Source organism: Electrophorus electricus, chromosome 11, assembly GCF_041902795.1.
Source record: "Electrophorus electricus isolate QZ-2024a chromosome 11, ASM4190279v1, whole genome shotgun sequence".
Lineage (NCBI taxonomy): Eukaryota > Metazoa > Chordata > Actinopteri > Gymnotiformes > Gymnotidae > Electrophorus > Electrophorus electricus.
In genome coordinates, this window is record NC_137507.1 from 22,143,260 (window position 1) to 22,162,449 (window position 19,190).

The window sequence follows — 19,190 nt, forward strand, 5'->3', positions numbered from 1 at the left end:
CTACTGTTGCATGCTATGAGGTTGGCATGCCAGTGATGACCTCACACGTGTATCAACTTCAGCAGTACATACTGAATAACCAGCTAAGATGGCCTTTCAATCTTGTTTAGGTTACTGCTTTTTTGGCACTCGATCAAGCTCACCCAGGGATTATATTTAGACATCCAGTTGGCAGTCTCTTGTAATTGCTGCTTGACCAACTTTTGCTTAATGACCAACATTTCTCTCACATAATCTTATGATCTTCAGATAAAAATAGAGATTATTTAGTGGTGAACCACCACATTCAGTATTGCCAGTATTCCAAATTGCATTGCCAGCATTCCAAGCAGCACAAAAAGAACATTAAATGCAAATCAGCATATATGAGGAAGAGAAGCACAGAAAATGCCGAGTGCTAAAGTAACTCTAGCAATATCTAAATACTGTAAGTGTTATTTCCAAACTACAGTTGTTAATTTAACACTGAACACTCTATTATAAGGGTAGCTACTGAATACATACTGAACAGAAGAGTTGTCCTAAAATTTTCTTTGCCCGAGGATGGCCAATCCATTATAGCTGCTTCTTGGTATTGGAGAGAGTTTAGATACCCAATACATCTCATATCACTTTTAGTTTGATTACAGTAACAAATGGTCTGCATTGCTAAACCTTCTGGGATATTTGAAACACTATTTCACTCATATTCTCTCTGCACATATAACAGATTCCCCCATGTCCACCACCAAAACAGGGAATTTCTTTGATTATGTGATGCTGTCAAAAGTATACAGCAGACATTTTCAGTGTGAACATTCAAACTGTGGCCTGTATTAAAATAGACGTGGATGTAAGGAGGATCTAAAAATCAAATATTTAGCAAAGTTCTTAAGTTGTATCCCAACAGGAACATTTAATTTGTATGTAATTTGTATGTAAAGCAATTTGGGGTAGGCTTACCTCAAAGTAGGCAACTCTGTTTATACTTTTTGGTCTTGTCCAAGTCCAATCATCCATATGAAAATTGTGCCCGACCACAAACTCACAGCCTCGGGGTACATCAGAGTGTTGATATGGCATATTCATTTTTACTGTAGTCCCTACAGATACTCTACAGAGAGCATTTCCTGTGTGGGGAGGTTACAGACCCATCCTGTTGTCTGTAAGGTAAAGAGTCAAAGCGGGCTGAGAATTTGCTTAGTGCTGATGTGAAAGGACAATCTCCACTAATCAATAGCATGGCTAATTAACAAAGCAACTGCAGCAGTATCAAAATTTGCACCTAATGTTAAATCATCACTTTCACTCAGGAACGTGTCAGGGATTTAAGGGTGCCATCTGTGACTTTAAGACAGTAGTTTGCTGACAAATCCCGAAACTGAAGGAACTGTGTTAGGTCCATAAAGAACCTTATAGGACAGTGATTTTACATTATTGTAGTTTATAAACACTTTAACTTGGTAAAAAAAAAAGTTTTAAAAAGATTTTCAAAGCACCACCATAGAACTACCTTCATGAATAACTTCACAGGAAGCAAAGCTGAAGAAGAAAAAAAACACCTCAGCAAGTTGGGCTTTAAAAAGGTATTTGGACGTAGAGTTCTGTGCAAAATGCTAACTGTATATACAGTACCTTTTATAACTTATGCTTAATACAGCCATATTTTTCATTAGTATTGGCAAAGACCTTTTGCCTATGAGCATAATGTTTACGGTGTGGTCCTTTTTGTGTTTAATGATCATTATAGCTATGCTAGTATAACATGTAATATGTAATTAGTAGCTAGTAACATGTTAGGAGTACATCTGCTGAGAACTCATTGATTAATCTCAGCAGATTCCTTTGTCAGAGCAGACCAGGGCCAAGCTATTGTCTAGGTGATATGCGTGCACTTTCTCTTTGGGGATCTTTGAGGGAGCTATTTGCATTTAGAATGGAGTGGGCACATAAATGCACAAACAGTTCAGAAGCTAAAATTCATGAGGTTTTCTCCTCTTGTCTTTGATGGTGTAATTGAGAGAGAGTTCTAAATGGTCCTTGGGCTGCAGAAATATCTTGCAGGGAAACGAGTCTGTTTTGTTTGAGTCAACTGTTATAATGAACTGAACCCTGCTGTTGCAGTAAGCATTTTTACATAGCATTATAGCAATGTAAGCCTTAGTTCATAGATTCAAGTACATGTATTGACTAAAACATTTTGTATTTGTTAATGACTATTATATTATCTTTTAGTAGTTGTAGGCCTAGTTATGCACAAATATAAATAGGAATAATAACTGCTGGGGCTTTTTTTGCAACTTTTTAGGGCTCAGTGTTCCTCCAGTGTAGTTAGTAAGGTGGTCAAACTGGTTGCTAGGCAACAGGAAGCGTGAGAAGGTAACGTTAGGGCCAGGGTTTGTTTAGCTATTGTATTATTTATTTTTTTTATTATATTCATATTATGGTGTCTGCTGCTGGCCCAGAGAAGAAGAGAGGCAGGAAGGACACAGCTAGGGTTCCCAGTATGCTGTGTATATCCCTGCAGTTGTTCTTCAGTTAAAATTAATGCTGGTCTTGCACTTCCCTGTGATACCAATGTTGTGTATTTGTTTTAGCTTGTCTGTCTCCCTTGGTTTAGTTCTAATATTTGAGTTATTTTAGTTATCCTCCTCTGCTTTTCTCTATGCCTTTTTGCAATGTCTGCTTTTTCTTTAAACCCTTGTTCACGAGAGATGTTGTTTAATGAGTCTTTCTTACCACCAACACTACAATATTAAGTTCATCTAACTTACCTTCATTCCTTATTATTTGTACAACATTTTTGTTAGCTTGGGTTGCCCTGGCACTGAGAATTCTGAATGGATAGCTGAAGAGGATGATGAGATTCTTTCTTTTTCAAATTCACATAAGAACCAACAACATGAATTTTAGTGGTTTAAATTGTTTGTCTGTACACTTTGGATGTAACCAAAACAGGTATGTATATAGACATGACTGAGAGACAACAATACTGAGTGACACAACCAAGTGGCAAGGAATATATACAGGAAAATATGCAATGCATATGAGCCAGAACATTCCCAAGTACAAATGGGAGGAGCCACAGAGAGTAATAGAAAACCTTCAGATGCAGACAAGTAATGGTAAAGTAATGGCAAACCAACCAAATAGTGTGATAGTAAATAAGATGCAGAAAAGACCAGCATTAATAGACGTAGTAATCCCAAGTGATAGAAACATACAAAGGATTGAATAACAGATGTTAAGATATGATAACATCTTATTGATCCCAAAGGAAATTGCAGAAACTCCAGGGAGTGAAAGGGGAAATAGAACATATGTGGAAGATTAACACCAAGGCTGTCCCAGTGGTGAAATATGGACTTGGAACTGTGACCTCTAGTCTGGAGGCATGGCTCCAACACATCCGAGGAATGACAACATCCACCTCAGTCCAGAAGAGCACAAACCTATGAAGAACAAAAGTACTCCACCGCACCCTCAAACTCTCAGGAGTGTGAAACAAAATTATATGTCTATGTACTGGAAGGGTGAGATAAGATTTTTGAGATAAGAAGTATATGAAGTTGGGAAAAAAATGTTTGAAAAAATTCTAGTTTACTTCTACTATCTCTAACCTTATCTCTAGTGTCAAGAGAACAGAAGCTTATTAGTCCAGTGATATGTGAAAAACATGAATTTGGCTTGGTTCTAACATGTTTCTAAAGTGAGTGTTTAACTGACCTCATGCTCCTGGTGTCCTTTACAAGCAGAGATTTTATGTAGATCTTTGTCAGACACTGAAGCTTTCTTGTTTAATGGAAACAGAGCAAGAGAGAGTGATATAGGGCAAATACAAATAGATTTTTTGTGCAGTGGTTTAATGCATGAGGTGAGATAGAAGCTCACTGTATTTCTGCAAACCATTCATTTATGGATCAATTATAGAATTCGCAGAGTGGAGCTTTATTAGTTTTTCGGTTATTGGTTCAGAATATGCCTTCAAGGTGAAAACCTATGTGGCATGAAAGTGTCTTTATTTTACTTGTGTGGTTCAGTGCGAGTTCTGATCCCTGTGAGAGAACCTGCACCCTGCAGCACATGCTGGGATGACCTTCTGACTGCCCATGCCCAGCCATTCTGGCAAAACCAGAGCAATGGAGCAATGAGGAGGAAAGAACGAGCTCCTTCCAAACCTGCCTGTGTCTTCGAATGCCTACAGATTACTGATGAGAAAGTTCATTTTAATGAGCCCCACTTACTCTCCCTCTGTGAACACCTGCCCTTGGTGTGGTATGGCATGACTTTCAGCCTAGCTCTCTGCTGTGGAGCTGTCAATCAAACAGGTGGTCATAGCAGTTGAAGTCCTAGCTCAGAGTGCCAGGTTGGCCAGTTGCATTCAACAAATTATAAAGAGATCCTCATTTGTTATTTTTTGAAAGACTTTATGAGCTTTTAGTGTTCACATCTGCAGGCTCGTCTTCCAGACAGAAATTAAGCCTATAACAACAACAAAAAGCCTAATTAAGCCCACAGTCCTTAATTAGAACCCTGTCAGAGCACACAGCTCAAAATGTTCTCAGAGGGAATTATTAAAGCTAAAGAACAGAGACAATTCCATATAAATCAAATATTTAGAAGATAAGATAATCACATTTAGATTGACATTCTTGTTAATTGCACCTCTGCATGTTTGTAAAAATTCTCAACATGCCCGCGTCCTGTCTGATTCAATGTGATTTATTCAATATGGCCATGATATATTTAACGCTAGTACCAAGGCCTTTGGATGTCCTCATCCTGTTTCACAGGCAATCCTACAGGTACAGTAGTAAATAGGTTAGTGTGCACAGGAAACGGTCAGATCAGGCTTTTCTTTCAGAGCAGCACATCTATCAGTGTGAAGAGCCTAGCTCACTGTTAAGTCACGGTTCACCTAGACGGGAAGCTCCTATTCTCATTCTGCCACCAGCAGAGTTCCTCTGCTTCCCTCTTCACTCATAGGAGCTGGTGTGAAATGACGTCGTCAGCCTCTGTTTATGGGTATAAATATGTTTGACTTACACCTTAAACTATGATTGAAGTGAAAAGTCACATGTAGGTTTGAACTCTGTCATTCTGCCCCTCCAAATTGTTGGAATTGCTGGAATATTAACGTTGACCTTCATTACACAAACCCAAATCTCACTGATATCGCTAAATTCAGAGGTAATCAGGGGGTAATCATTATAAAAGGGTGTGAAAATTGTTAGGGGTTTTATATGAAATTTTGGACACATGGTGTGGAATTAAAAATATACCCTCAATCACAAACATACCAAATAGAAAACTCCTCCTGGCATCCAGTGAATAGACAAAGATAGCACAAACCACCAAGAAGAATGAACATTTGCACTATTATTGTTGAAAATGAAAAGAGGGACATCTCATAAGTAACATAACAACTTGGTACAACATCTCCCAGTGTACAGCACACCAAAGAAAACAAACCCTTAGCAAGTCAAAACTCTAGAATACTCTGACACTTTTAAGATAGATATATACATTATAAATCTTAAATGACAATAAGCAATACATTATTTCTTTGTTGGACAAGCCAGTGCTGTCACAATGCTGAATTGTAACTAGATATATTACTATATTCAAATTATTTTTAGCAATACTCACCAAAGCACATTCTGCAGGCCAACAAATGCAGACTGATGGTTCATTTGCATGGATAATCTCACTATTTACATAATGTTGCTCCAGGAGTTGCTTGTTACTTTCCTCAGTTGATCAAGTATTATCTGGCACATATTTGTTATTTACACTGCACCTTCCCTTCATAAACATACACTTTGGGCCATAAGAGTCCCTACTGGCCTTGTAAGGATGTCATTTTAAATATGAGTTTGCTCCCAAATTATTAATAACTATCCTCAAATAAGGCTCAAATATAAGCATTTGCATTTCCAGGGGCACTGTTGTTAACTCTGTAAACAGTACTATCAAACTGAATTGTTCAATCACAGTTAATTAAATGTTTGGATGAAAATTTACAATATAAAATCCATTTTTGAACAGCAGCAGATGAGCCAGCAACAGATGAGACAGCAGTATTATCAGAGGACATGACACTGGCCAAACCTCCCAGAAAATGCCATTCAAGCACTAACACCATTTTCAGGTATGTTTCTCAAGAATCATCATTTGATTTAATAACGTGGAACAGTGTGACATTGAACAGCACCTGATGGCCATTGTTCCATCCATACAGTGCACGGTCCCTAGCATTGTAGTCCAGCATCGACATGTGAAAGTACTGGTTGTGGATGGGGATGTCTGTATACTCATAGGTGGAGGTCTTGGTGGAGTAAGAGTAGTAGACCTTGGCACCCGTCAGGTGGGAGTTGGTGATGTAGAGCGTACCACAGATCATGAATGACTCGCCGGCATTGCGCTTGGAGTATTCCGTGTTCCACGAGGCAAGCACCTGCAAGGTGTGTGGCTCCAGCTGGCTGATCACGATGTTCCCCGCGTTCTGATTGGTGGCGTAGACTGCCCAGAGGCCCAGCTCATCAGCCATCAGGTCGATGTCGGAGAAACCACCCCACGTGTATGGGTAGACATTGTGGAAGCCGGCGGACTCCAAAGCACGTTGGGTCACCACACGCCCACTCTCGAAGCTGTACCTCACAACAATGTTGCTCTGGTACTTGTTGTAGTACAGCGAGCCATTGTAGACCACGTGGTTTGTGCCTGCCCAGTGGAAGGGTAAGCTGTACGTGCGTGACTCCACACCAGCTATGAAGTCGCTCATTGATTTGTACTCACGGACTATCTTGTTGTTGGTGTAGCTGTCCATGTACCACACCTGCAACAAGTTGTTTGACCAGTTACTTCAATAAAGCAATGTTTAAAACTGTGTGACCACTAACTGCAGTACATATAATATAAAGCTCAGTTTACCTTATTATTTTTGGTTGAAGCCTGGGGATCAGTCATCCATGCTCCAAACCTGGTGCCTGAGGTCTTTATGGTGTTGGGCCCTGTGATTTTCATTAACTTGCCACAGGCTAATGTTATGGAAAATAATGTAAATGCAGATTTTTCTGAGAAAAGGCAAATAGTGACTCGATAGACAATGAGGTCCAAATATATTACAGTCTTACTGTATGTAGTAAATTTGCTGTTAGCATTGTAACAATGAATTAAAAAAAACATGTATATCTATAGCAAATTAAGTGCAACCAGCATAGATCACTACACAAACATCAAAGATTTGTGCAATCAAAATGTAATTGTCTACCATCATGATATATTGACATATTCTGATGGAGTTGCAGAATTACTTTGTTGTTTTAATGAATACTGGAACATAAACTTCTCTAGTGTTCAGTGCTCAGTTGTGACTCCATCATTATCAGGCATCTGTGAGCTGTCACTACAAACCCACATAAATCAAATGTTATAGTAAAATCATATTACATATCCAGACCTCTACACTATAAGAAGCCATTCCTTCTTTTTCTTGTTCATGTAGAGCTTTTTTGCTCATGTCCAACCAGAGGCAACAAAACTGCAGAAGCATCCCAATATGTGATAAACTCACACATACTTTCAGTGCAGAAGAACCATGAGTGTGAGCGAGAAGAGGAAACTCACTGAGCCTGCTCATGCAGTTTCTCAGTCTTCCCTCCAGACTAATGACCCTCTGCTGCAGCTCCTCATAGTCATACGCTCCCATCTCCTCCTGGATGCCCATCAGCACCATGGACAGCTGCCGGATCTCCTCCTGGAACTGGGAGATGAGTTTGGCGTCTGTCTTGTACTGTTCCAGCACAGGCATGAGGGGCTGCAGCTCATCGATCTTCCCCTTCAGCTCCTGTGGAAGTAGTGACATGTTAACAAGGAAACGGGGATGGTTCCGTTTAGAAAGTGCATGGAACTTATTATTTCGATTATGCAAAAGATAAGACCAAGTGAAGAGACTGTCTGTGCAGATGAGGTAGAAACCCCAGAATGGGTTTCAACCCAACATGTCTGCAGGTAGACAAATCAAAGTAATTGAGTTTACATTATTTCCTTAGTCTGCCGGTTTAGGCATCTATTTTCCATAAACTGTGATGGGAAACTCAGTAGTTGAGTTTTATGAAATGTCTTTAGTGTTTTTGCCCTAGATACACACTTACTTTCTGGGGTAATTTCACAGTTCATTGGATACATCATTTGACTAAACACAGCATTTTACATAGTGGCATGGCATAACAGGCTGATTTGCATTGCTTTGCTGCAAACTCAAGTCGGTAATTCCATATCTACGGATGAAGTATGTTAAAGAAAATGACACCTGACCCGGGAGAAGTGAATCTGGTAAGGGTCAATTTTCATTATAAAAATGGATTTGGGCTTTTTGTACATATGATAATGGATCGATAGACCTGCAACATTTAACTGCATTTAACTGCAGACTCTAGTAACAAATAGATGCTTTCAAGGTAAACGTAATCAGTGTAATCTTACAAAATTAAGTTTGCATGTCTTCTACAATGGCTGTATTACATAAAATGAATGAATGAAAAAATATTTGTCCCACAAAAGGTTTTTCAGTCATTTTTTCCACTTTGTATAATCCTCAAGATCTTCTATGGGCATTAGGAGTAGCATACCTGAAAGTTTTTTGTCAGTAGCACTCTCCGGTTGGACTCCATTTGCCTGAGCTTTGATCGGAGCCCTTTTATCTGGCTCTCCATTTTCATGATGTACTGGAAGTCCCTCTGAGTACGCAGATTTAGAACCTCTATTGATTGTGACATGTTCTGAATCTTAAGGGAGGTAAACAAGACAAATTAGATTCAATGTTTTCTGAAGTTCGACTAAATTTAGTCTGACATGGCAGGGAATGATGGGATAGGTCTGAATGACCATACTGCTGGTGAAATTAAAACCTATGTATTTCAGAAGAATTTCAGTGACTCCTGTGCTGTTAGTGACTATTGCAGTACTACTTTATATGTACTGTTTAAAAAAAGTCAGTGGACGTGATATTATTTGACACATTTCCACTAGAGAAATAAATAACTATACTTTGTTTACTAATCCAAATACATGAAACCTCCCATCAAAATTCAGTACCATCCACACCATAAATCAAGACCAGTAACTACCAATGTGTTTTCTAAATGGTTTATGCAGGAATTGAACATTTGAGCAGGTGAAACTTAAGATGTGCCCCCTCTGTCCTTTAGTTAGATTTGTACATTAAAATCAGAATTTTGCCATTCCACAGTCAGCTGCAACAAACCCGTGGACACATTTTGGCAACAAATAAAACAAACCAGCAACACCCTTTCTAAACAAATACATTAGTGCAAAAACATGAAACTTGTTTAAAAAACTTGTTAAACTGTTATAAAAAAAACCTAGGTTTAGTGTATGTGTGTATTTGTTTGTTTTGTGTGTGTGTGTACATTGTAAGGGGAGGTCAGTACAGAGGTTTTCACCTTTTCCCAGAGTTGACGGAGCTGCCTGCTCTTGGCATCTCTGGAGCATAGGTTCTGCTGAGGTGCCACCACTGTGCACACACAGCGACCATCTGCATCCTGGGCAGAACTGTACACCTGCCAGCCCTCTCTCAGCCTTATGCCCTACAGACACACATATGCCTCGCACACACACACACACACACACACACACACACACACACACACACACACACACACACACACACACATAAAAGCACAAATTAAGTTAATTATGACTCATATTTTCAGTAATCTTCAAAGGCTTCAGAACTCTACCATTGAATTATTTGGAGTGTGTCAAAGATACACTATGAGAAATGAAAACCAGGGAAGAAATCAAATTCATGAATGTTGTCTTATAGGAAAATTCTGTTCAAAGTAATTGCCATACTCCTGCTAAGGTATGCCAACAGGCTTTGTATTATTTAAAGCCACAGAGGTTATTTAACCATTAAACTTCAGAAGCACTTCAGTAACAATGACAGGAACCAATTTATTTCTTCTCATCCTCACAAAGCTTTTTCTCAAGCAAAGAGCCACCAGTAAATAGAATGCTCTCTAGTGAACTTTTCTCCACTATAAAAAAGTGTATAAGATTAATGACCTGCATTAAATTACCCTACACCCAGAGTGGGGTATGCCTCATGCAATTTGTTTCCTCTTCAGACTGTTTAAAAATGTTGAAGCATACTGCACTTTCTTTCAAATCCAATTATATACAACATGGAAACTGAAATGATGAACATAGTGAATAATTGAATTGTGTTCTTCTCTAATGTGTGTTTGCATGCCTGTATGCGTTGCATGTTTAATGCACACAGCTTCATCAATCTGATAAACATAGAAAATGTTAGTGTTATATTAAATACCAAAAGCTCAACACTGACTAGTACCATCTAGGAGTTACAATATTTACACTGTAAACAATGTTCTGTGGATGCAGGTGGTAAATTTAAAGAAACAGAAAAAATAAAATCAGAAAAGAGCATTTGTGTGACATATGTATGATTATGTATTTCAACCATTTTTCAAGGACCATAAGTAGGGTTCAAAGACTGAGTCACAGTCCCATCCATGATGTAGTGGTGTTGCACAAATCGCTTCAAGATCAAACCCCAGCATGTCATGTGTATGGGTGAGGCTTTTTCATCTTGTTGAGGTGAAGTTCTGCTGAGAGCTGCCTGGAGCCATGAAGGTGGTTGGGCTGAGAGGAGACGATGAGAGTAAAGGGGTGGGGGGAGGTCTATGCTTTTGGTACGAAGCCTTCTGCCAATAATCTGACATAAAACTGCAAGTATTGTATTCCTTTACTTGTTTGCAGAACAGGGGTTGGGCATGTTTGCAGGACAGGGACTGGGTGTGTATGCATGCCAGGGATTGGACGTGACTGTAGGGCAGGGGTTGGGTGTCACTGCAGGAAAAGGGTTAGGTGTGTTTTCAGGACAGGGGTTAGGCAGGGACACACTGGGATAGGGAGAGGACAACACCTTTCTTAACCTCCAAATTATTCACAGAGCCCATACAACTAGATTTCAAAGGATCTACTGAGCCCTGCTTCCAGATACAGTTCTGAAATAACATTATATATAACAATGATACTAAATATAGCATACCCACTTCCAGAGTAATGATCTTAACTTTATAATTACTGTAAATCACTTTCTCACTACACTTCACAAGGCCCTCCAAACCTCGCAATGGAACAATCGTGCATTGCTAATAGTGTGTGGGGGTATGGTTTAGTGAGGTGTGGTGGGCAAGCAGAAATCCAAATAGATTTAGCAAGACTTGGAACTAAACTGGTTTCTCCTTATTCCATGACATTATTTTAGCTTTTGTCCTATGAATTTGTTTTATTTTTAATTTTAGTTTGTAGGATTTCTGTGAACTTCCATTTATTAATACTGTCTAGCATGACAGACATTAGAAAGTGTTTATGTAGAGCAGAGTGTATGTAGTGCACTAGTTAATGTGAACCGTATATGTCATATGGGAGGGAAAATGTCAGTCCCTTGCAGATGGTTAGGAGAAGCAGATGCTTTGGGACAGAAAAATCCTCAACCTCAAAAAAACCTAGTGTCAATTTACTCCCTGCAAACTTATTCACAGAGCCCACATTAGTGCTTGAAAACAAAAGTACCTCCAGATGCCTGCTACTGTTTACAGCTGAATTATCAGTAAAACCTGCCTCTCCAATTTTCAAACACAGATGTGATGTCTGAGGTCATGGACATTTATCTCCCTTTTCCCCCCTCACCTTCATGATTCTCAATCATGAATATCCATTGCAGCTCTCTCGCTCTCTCTCTCTCTCTCTCTCTCTCTCTCTCTGTCTCTCTCTCTCTCTCTCTCACACACACACACACACACACACACACACACACACACACACACACACAAAACCCTTTGTTTTGTGCTTAGAGTGCCAAAGAAATCCAGATGCACTTGAAATATCATTCCTCATTCCACACAGATTTCCAACTTCCTGCATACTAATCATGACTGTTTATGAGAAGTCTTCTGCTAAGGTTATAGAGAAATAGAAATCATATGCTAGTGTTGTAGAGAACAAGCAGTAAAACCACCAGTCCCTGAAATAATCTATGAGTTCAGAAACCATGTAATGCCCAGTATGTCCAATATGTTATTTAGGAAACGAAGAAAGGGCGGAAGGTTCTGTGTTTCTTATTAATTTTCATCCTCTTTCGGTGAGCTCTAAAGGACTTTGAGGCGCTCCCTTTAACAGACAGAGGGAAGAAAAATGAGTCTCTGTTCCCTTTGACACAGTTCGTGAATGTTTTCTGACAGATGATTTTAGTTGTAAGCAGTTTTATTTGTAAGATATCCAAGTCGAATTTCTTCGACTGTTCTTTTACCAGCGTTATGAGCAATGTATTGTGACCTTCTTTTCTCGTTGGAACTGTATTATTTTCATCCTTAAAAACAGTAAACGTGCCTCCCACCACCACATACTGGCGAAGTGGTCAGTTGCAGATGTAATTAGTAAAAATCAGTGTTATACAGCTGTTCCATACGCACACTTTGCTTTGCTTCTCTGTGTAAAATGTACCAAAAAAATAAGAACACATTCATTTGCAGTGATAATGAGTCACGCAGGAGTAATTCGGAAATTTTAACCATATGAACCCTGAACTTACCTCACTCTGACTGTCACGTATTAAATACAATGCATGAACAATATACCACACAATAGCTACCACACATTTGTTACCGATACCAAAACATTCGGCGAAGTTAGATATGATATGCCATTAACTGGAAAAAAAACCCCGAACATGAGATATATAAAATCCAAAGAAACCTTAAGGTACACTGTGTATTGCACAGTTTTAGTGTTCCAAAGTTTAAATGCCTTACCTTACTATACTGTGCCTTTTCGTTATTTCTTTCCCTCCAATGTCATGAAGACTAACTTTAGGGTCTAAGAGTTTTAAAAAGTTGCTTACAATACAGTTTAGGGCTGCTTTAGGTCAGCATAAGTTTCACCTTTGTAATACAAATTTTTCCTTTGAAAATGACTGAAAATAAATGATTACTATTCATTTTAATTCCACTATTGCTCAGTAACAAATATGGCGTTTTACTGTGTTTTCGCTGAATCCACGTACAACACGTTACCATATTATTTTAGGGCGCTTCTAAAACCAATGGATGTAATACTCACCGCGGAAGGGTAATAGGTAAAAAGCAGAAGGAAAAGGAGAGGCTTCAGCACCGTGAACAGCGCCCGCATTCTGTCTCAAGTTCCCGTCTTCTGTCCTTGTTTACAAGCACGGTATTCAGGGTAGGGCATAAACTAAACTTGTAATCAGCATCTCACGATCCTGTTTTCACAGACACGTAAGACAGACGGTTCACGGTCATCGTCGTCCTTTTACCGCGCAGCTACCGTGGGCAGAAAAGTTTGCGCCATCAACCTACAGCCTACTAGCGAATCTGATCGGAGCGCTGCCGAGAGCTTTACCTACATGGAGGTTACATCATTTAGTGGATCTCAGTAGCGAGTCGGATATTTCAACAAACAGTAGACGGCAAAATATGAACACTGCATACAGTTTATAGCATAGCTACAACCTATACAATTTCTCCTCGAAACTGCTGGTCTTAGCATAGATGAATTGCAAACACATACGTGGAGAAAGAATAATTTATCTAACGTGACGACAGCACGCTATCCCGAAGCTTTCTGGCAATATATTGTGAAAAAGGATTCAGCCAAAAACTAAATTAAAAATATGGATGAAATAAAATAGATAATGACTCGTCATTTCTACTCCCAAATTCAGAGTTATGAGAGGAAATTTTAAGCGGTTAACTTGGATCCCAGTTCTCCAGTAGTCACTGATTCTTTCTGAAAATACACTAGTATACCTTCCAACAGTATTATGCAGTGACATTCCTTCACAGTACAGAATAAATCAAGACGTCACTCACTGCTACTGTTGTTGAAGACTATTAGTTAAGTAACATGCCAGTATACTTTTAGGTTTAAAACCTGCCAGTCTTCAGCATAGCTCACATTTGTAGGCCACAATCACTATACATTTTCTCGTGTGCATAAAGCTTTATTTAATGAACAAACTTGATTAAAGGCCTACGCTCTCAATTAGTTGCCTGGTAACCACTGTGGAGCGTGAACACTGCAGTTTCTTTAGAAGTTCTTGTCTGCATTCGCTCATGTAGAAAAAGCTTTTCTTTTGTTCCTCATTACCGTACTGTAGCTCCTGTCTAATGACTGTAATTTAGCAAAGCCTTTTAGGTAAAGAAAAAAAGTACGTTCGCCATTCGAGATTTGGAACTGTTATGCTCCCATTTAATTCCGGGGAGCTTTTGTTCGCTTTCTTTTTTGGACCAAAGCAGTATGTGCATTAAATTGACTAGTACCTCTAACCAGTCGCTTGGTGGTGGGAAATGCCTGTATTGTCACTTAGTCTTCGTTCAGCATTTGAAGTCATTTTGATGCTTCACACTTTTAGTAGGTAAAAATTTCTTTAAGCCTGAGTGGTTAGATTAACCTGTTGTGACTTTGTTTGTTGGAGACCAGGCTGACTTAAAGGTGAATTAAATTTATACCACAGGAGCCCCCTCACCTAGATCTTTAGTGATCAGATCACAAAGTGTGAGGGGAGACCTCGCCAAAGACCTTTCTATAGTCCAGAAGCTGAATTTATTAACTGTGAGTCCACATGTCCACTGTATGTTCTGGTTCTGCAGTGTGAAAACTAGCTGGCCATGTTCAGTGCCTTCTGATTGGCACATTAAAAATTCATCAACAATGGCATAACACCTGAGACTATCAAAGAACTCCAGCTGAACAATTTACAATAGCACACAGACACACTGCATACAGGCATATCTGAATGGATATTAATAATATAGTCTTCATTATTGAATGTGGCAGAGTTATTCAAAGGTGACAATATTGCAATTATAGAAAGCTACAATTATACAGATGCATTTAGCTGAAACCTTTGAAATATACAATATGCTTTCTATAGCCTGTGGGTACTTTGTGACACAGTAATAAAATGGATAGCTATGTTGGCTGGCCATGTGATGATAATTTATATGATCAACAACATACATGTATAAGTAAATCCTGCCCCTGTGCTGTGTCTTCTGATGTACATCATCTTCCATGATCTTAAGAGTCTTGTTCTATGCAGGTCTTCATTTTGGGGAAGAAATAGACTTTTATTTTAGCCATTAGGGCAGATGAAAGGGTCTGGTTTCAGTTTCCTGATGGGCTTTCACTGTCCAGAGTAAACCACCTTCCTTCTGACACCTGTTTGATTAAAAGGAGATTACAGCAGTGTGAATCCGCTGTGCCAGGAAGGTCCTTACTAATGGCCTCTAGCCATCTTTGATCTCAAGTCATGATATAGGGGCTCCTAAAACAAAGATATATGACTTAGATGAAACAAAAAGGCAGGGAGAAAGAGAGAGAGAAGGAGAGAGGAAGAGAGTGGGAGAGGGAAAGAGAGATGGAGAGAGAGAGAGATAGAGAGAGAGAGGGCTGAGGGAGAGAAAGAGGGAGAAAGATGGTGAGAGGGAAAGAGAAAAAGGAGAAGGAGAGGGGGGAGAGAGATGAAGAGAGGGAGAAAGAGAGTGGGAGAGAGAGAGATACAGAGAAAGACACTGACAGAGACAGCATCTCTGCATTAAGTCCAGTCACGTATGTGTCTGGCAACTGGCCATATCTGCTGCTGCCAGAACCTTGACTGAAATGTGTTCCAGCAGGGTGCTGGGCAAACACACCCACAGAGCACACACACACACACACACACACACACACACATACACACAACCTCAACAACATGGTATTTATGAACAGATGCTGTTCATGAGATGTATTTCTCATCAGTTATTAGTCAAACAGGGGTTTTCTCACTGAAACCAAATACATTCTTTTCAAATAAGACTTTAATATTATTATAATTTATTTGCTCTGGAAAGCATAAAATATATCACATGGGGGCAGCAGGGCCAGAGATTATATACTGTAACAATTCATATCACTGTAATTATACTTTGGATGGTTTGGGGTCACTGTTGTTTTCCTAATGAAGTATTATACACTGGATTTATCATAAAGTAATGAATAGATGAAATTTGGTTTGAATGACATTATGAGTTTACGTTTCACTAAAAATAAAATCACAAATTGGGCAGCGTTTTGTACTGAGATGAAGCAGACCAGAAAATGCATAAGCCATAGTAAATGGTACATAATTGAATGCTATTAATGACATAAATTATATTAAGTTAATGTAATGACAGTTAAGTAATGTGACAGTGTAAAGAATAAGCTTTCCTCTTCTGTACTAGATAATTACTTATCCTCTACCACACGTCTTCCGTGTGACCCACACTCTCTATTTCCTTCTCTGTCTCACACATTTTCCCTTTTGCCTCCTTGCTCTCCTGCTTTCGCACCCCCCCCCCCCCCCCCACTGCCTCTGGCATGTCCTCTCACTACATTCCCTACTAAAAGAAATGTTTGCCATGCTCGTTTCCCTCTTGATGTTACACAAGCATTTTTTTCATAATCTGTAGTATACTCTAGTACAAAACGAAAAAGCCAAACAAGAGACTTGTGTGTATCATTGGAGTGTCTGTTCTGTTTTAGTCTGCCTATGTTTAATGCACACTTGCTCCTCAGTATTTTAATGTGCAAGGGGTTGGTTTGTCTATGTAGAGATGGCAAAACAGTCTACATCGACTCTCTTCACAACGAAGGTTGGCAGACTCTTCATTGCTCTTAATATATGTACAGCTACTTAACATGCACAAATCCAAGGAGACATTCAGTTTTCTCAGGAGCAGAAAAAAAGACTTTGTCAACTGTTCTAATGCCTTTGAGAAGTTTGGGGTATAATGAATAATGCAATAAAGGCATTTAGAAACGGTCGTTCATCTGGGCTTGTCAGAGTATTTGATGTGATAGCACACACTGCTGATTTAAAGCTCTCATTGACAAGGTCTTCATCATCACACCTACGACAGTTCATTTTAAGCCTTTAGAGTGTTAGAGTGTTTGACTGAGTTGGGGTTTGTAATACAGTCTGCAGACACAGCATCAGATCAGAGAGGTGTATAAGATTTACTTCTATTACTTTTCTACTTTGGCATTCATGTAAGAGACATACACAAGGCATACACTCAGGGTGTTTGTCCAAGCTATGGAACATTGTAATACAAAACTGGTACAATGTTATGGGAAAAAAAGGGAACAAATAGGAGTTATTTTACATTCCCAGTATGTATATATCACTGATGTAAGCATTTGATTGGTTCTAGTGTATGTCAGCATCTTGTAATCTGTGCAAAATTAACTAAGATTTTGCGAGTTTAAACTAAGGCACATGGGCGTAATTATGCCAGGGGTGCTGGGGACATGTTGCCACAACTTTCTGAAAGTAGCCTCTGAAAATACTTTATATAACATGTTCTAATATTTTCTATAACATTTAATACAACTTGTTTTAGTCAATAAAATTAAACATATGCTCCTTTTGACAGAATCAGAAAATGTTTGTGCTTATATTTTGTCAGACAATGCTGACAAAATAAATGTGGCACAAGTGACATTTCATAAAATTAGACAAATAATATTTTAATAAAAATAAATAGAAAACAATTGTACTACAAATATATTTCAAACCATAGTGCTAATACTTCTTGCATTGTTCAATGTTGATCAGCTTGAAAAACTTATCTGTAAATGCTTTCTTGAACCTCTTTCTTTCAGTCCAGGCATTTCCCTTCAGTGAGCGCACCAGCCTGAGAACTTGATTTCTTAAAGGAAACAAATTTGAGGGCATCTGAATTGAATGCAACATCTGGTCTGCATTCTTGTCCCAAGCCTATTTCAGTGCCACTATACTCCCATGGCAAGGTCTATATTATTCAAAGTCTCTCTTGAAGGTTACTGATGGCTTTGGCCTTAGGGTTTCATTTGGTTCCAGGCTCTGCAACTTTCTGTCTTTCTCCAAAACACGTCACAAGGTAAGAAGGTAAATGGGAGGGGGAACTGCCTCATGCTGGATTTCTTTTCACATCAACCCTGAGTTCAACCCAACAGCCGTGAAAAATCTAAAGTGGGTAAATACTATGATCCTATCACACAGTATAGTGTAATATATACTATACAAAAATATTTTGTTTTTGGTAGAGTGAAATAAATGTTTGTGGAAGGTCTATGTTAGGAACAAAAAATCCCTACTGCTTAGAAAGTGATGTTCTTGATTCTGCTGTAGACCTATAGAGTGCATGCAGTGACATTAGACCCAGAGTAATTCCGAAAGACATTTTCATTAGATGAGGTAATTTCTGCTTCAAAGAATTGATAATGGCATTCTCTGGCGAGACAGGTAATTTTTTCATTGATTAATTTCCACAAATTAGTTTGATCAGACAGTCAAACTGCTCAGACAATGCCTCTAATCTGGAGACTAATCTCCCATCTGATGTCACATTGTGTGTTCTCTTAAAGGAATACTTCACCTAAGGGTATTGGTGGCAATAATTGCAGCCCATCAGTGTGTTATTCAGATGAGCTCACCATCTTCAACATAGAAGCTCTCTTTGAGAGAGAGTTTACTTGGTAAACTGACCAAGTAAAATCAAGGCCAATTGGAACTGTTTACATGTACATAAACAGTTGTAAACAAAAATAATGTTTATGTTGTTGACTAAAATAAATATCTACATGGTATCCCTGATTGCTGTGCATCAAAACACCAAACATTCTCTCAGAATAACAGCAGCTGTCAAGTCACCTGTTTGTTATACAAATTCATGTCTATACTTCCCCAATATTTCTGGATACATAAGTGCAGGACTGTCTGGTTGTATTCTTTCTTTATACTACTATAAGTACATACATGTCTTATTGTAGGGCTGTAATTTACTGGTAATTTTGACTTTCTCCACTTCGATGAGTCTACTCGTCCTCTTAAATGGAAGTGTGAACAGAGCCTCAGTTAACACAGACAAATCACTGAATGCTTGTAATCTTGCAGAGGTGAGAAGAGCTCACAACCAAGAAAAATTAACTTTAATCAACTTTAAAAAATGGACTAAAAAGAAACAAAACATTTACTAAATTGCTTTAGTTTCACTGATTCATCTTATTCCAAACCTTCATTAGTTTGAGTTCAACATTGTCACTCATCCAAAACCTTTAAACATCCAAATTTA

General features: G+C 38.8%; 1 protein-coding gene across 1 annotated transcript; it reads right to left on the reverse strand.

Annotated features, from left to right (window-relative positions):
- Positions 1-5,338: 5,338 nt before the first annotated feature.
- On the reverse strand, positions 5,339-13,399 carry olfm3b (olfactomedin 3b). Its single transcript, XM_027031364.2, has 6 exons — positions 13,153-13,399; positions 9,447-9,590; positions 8,613-8,768; positions 7,609-7,828; positions 6,913-7,019; positions 5,339-6,817 (listed from the first exon to the last, which is right to left on the reverse strand). The coding sequence occupies exons 1-6, from the start codon at positions 13,219-13,221 to the stop codon at positions 6,140-6,142; spliced, it is 1,374 nt and encodes a 457-aa protein (XP_026887165.2). The 5' UTR covers positions 13,222-13,399; the 3' UTR covers positions 5,339-6,139.
- Between the last annotated feature and the right edge of the window lie 5,791 nt (positions 13,400-19,190).

Excerpts from the sequence above, each read along its gene's own strand:
- olfm3b (XM_027031364.2), bottom strand. The coding sequence starts at position 13,221 with ATGCGGGCGCTGTTCACGGTGCTGAAGCCTCTCCTTTTCCTTCTGCTT. Across the intron at positions 9,591-13,152 it reads TTACCTATTACCCTTCCGCG|GGCATAAGGCTGAGAGAGGG; the intron begins GTGAGTATTACA and ends GTGTGTCTGTAG. Across the intron at positions 7,020-7,608 it reads AAACTGCATGAGCAGGCTCA|CCTGTGGCAAGTTAATGAAA; the intron begins GTGAGTTTCCTC and ends CCATAACATTAG.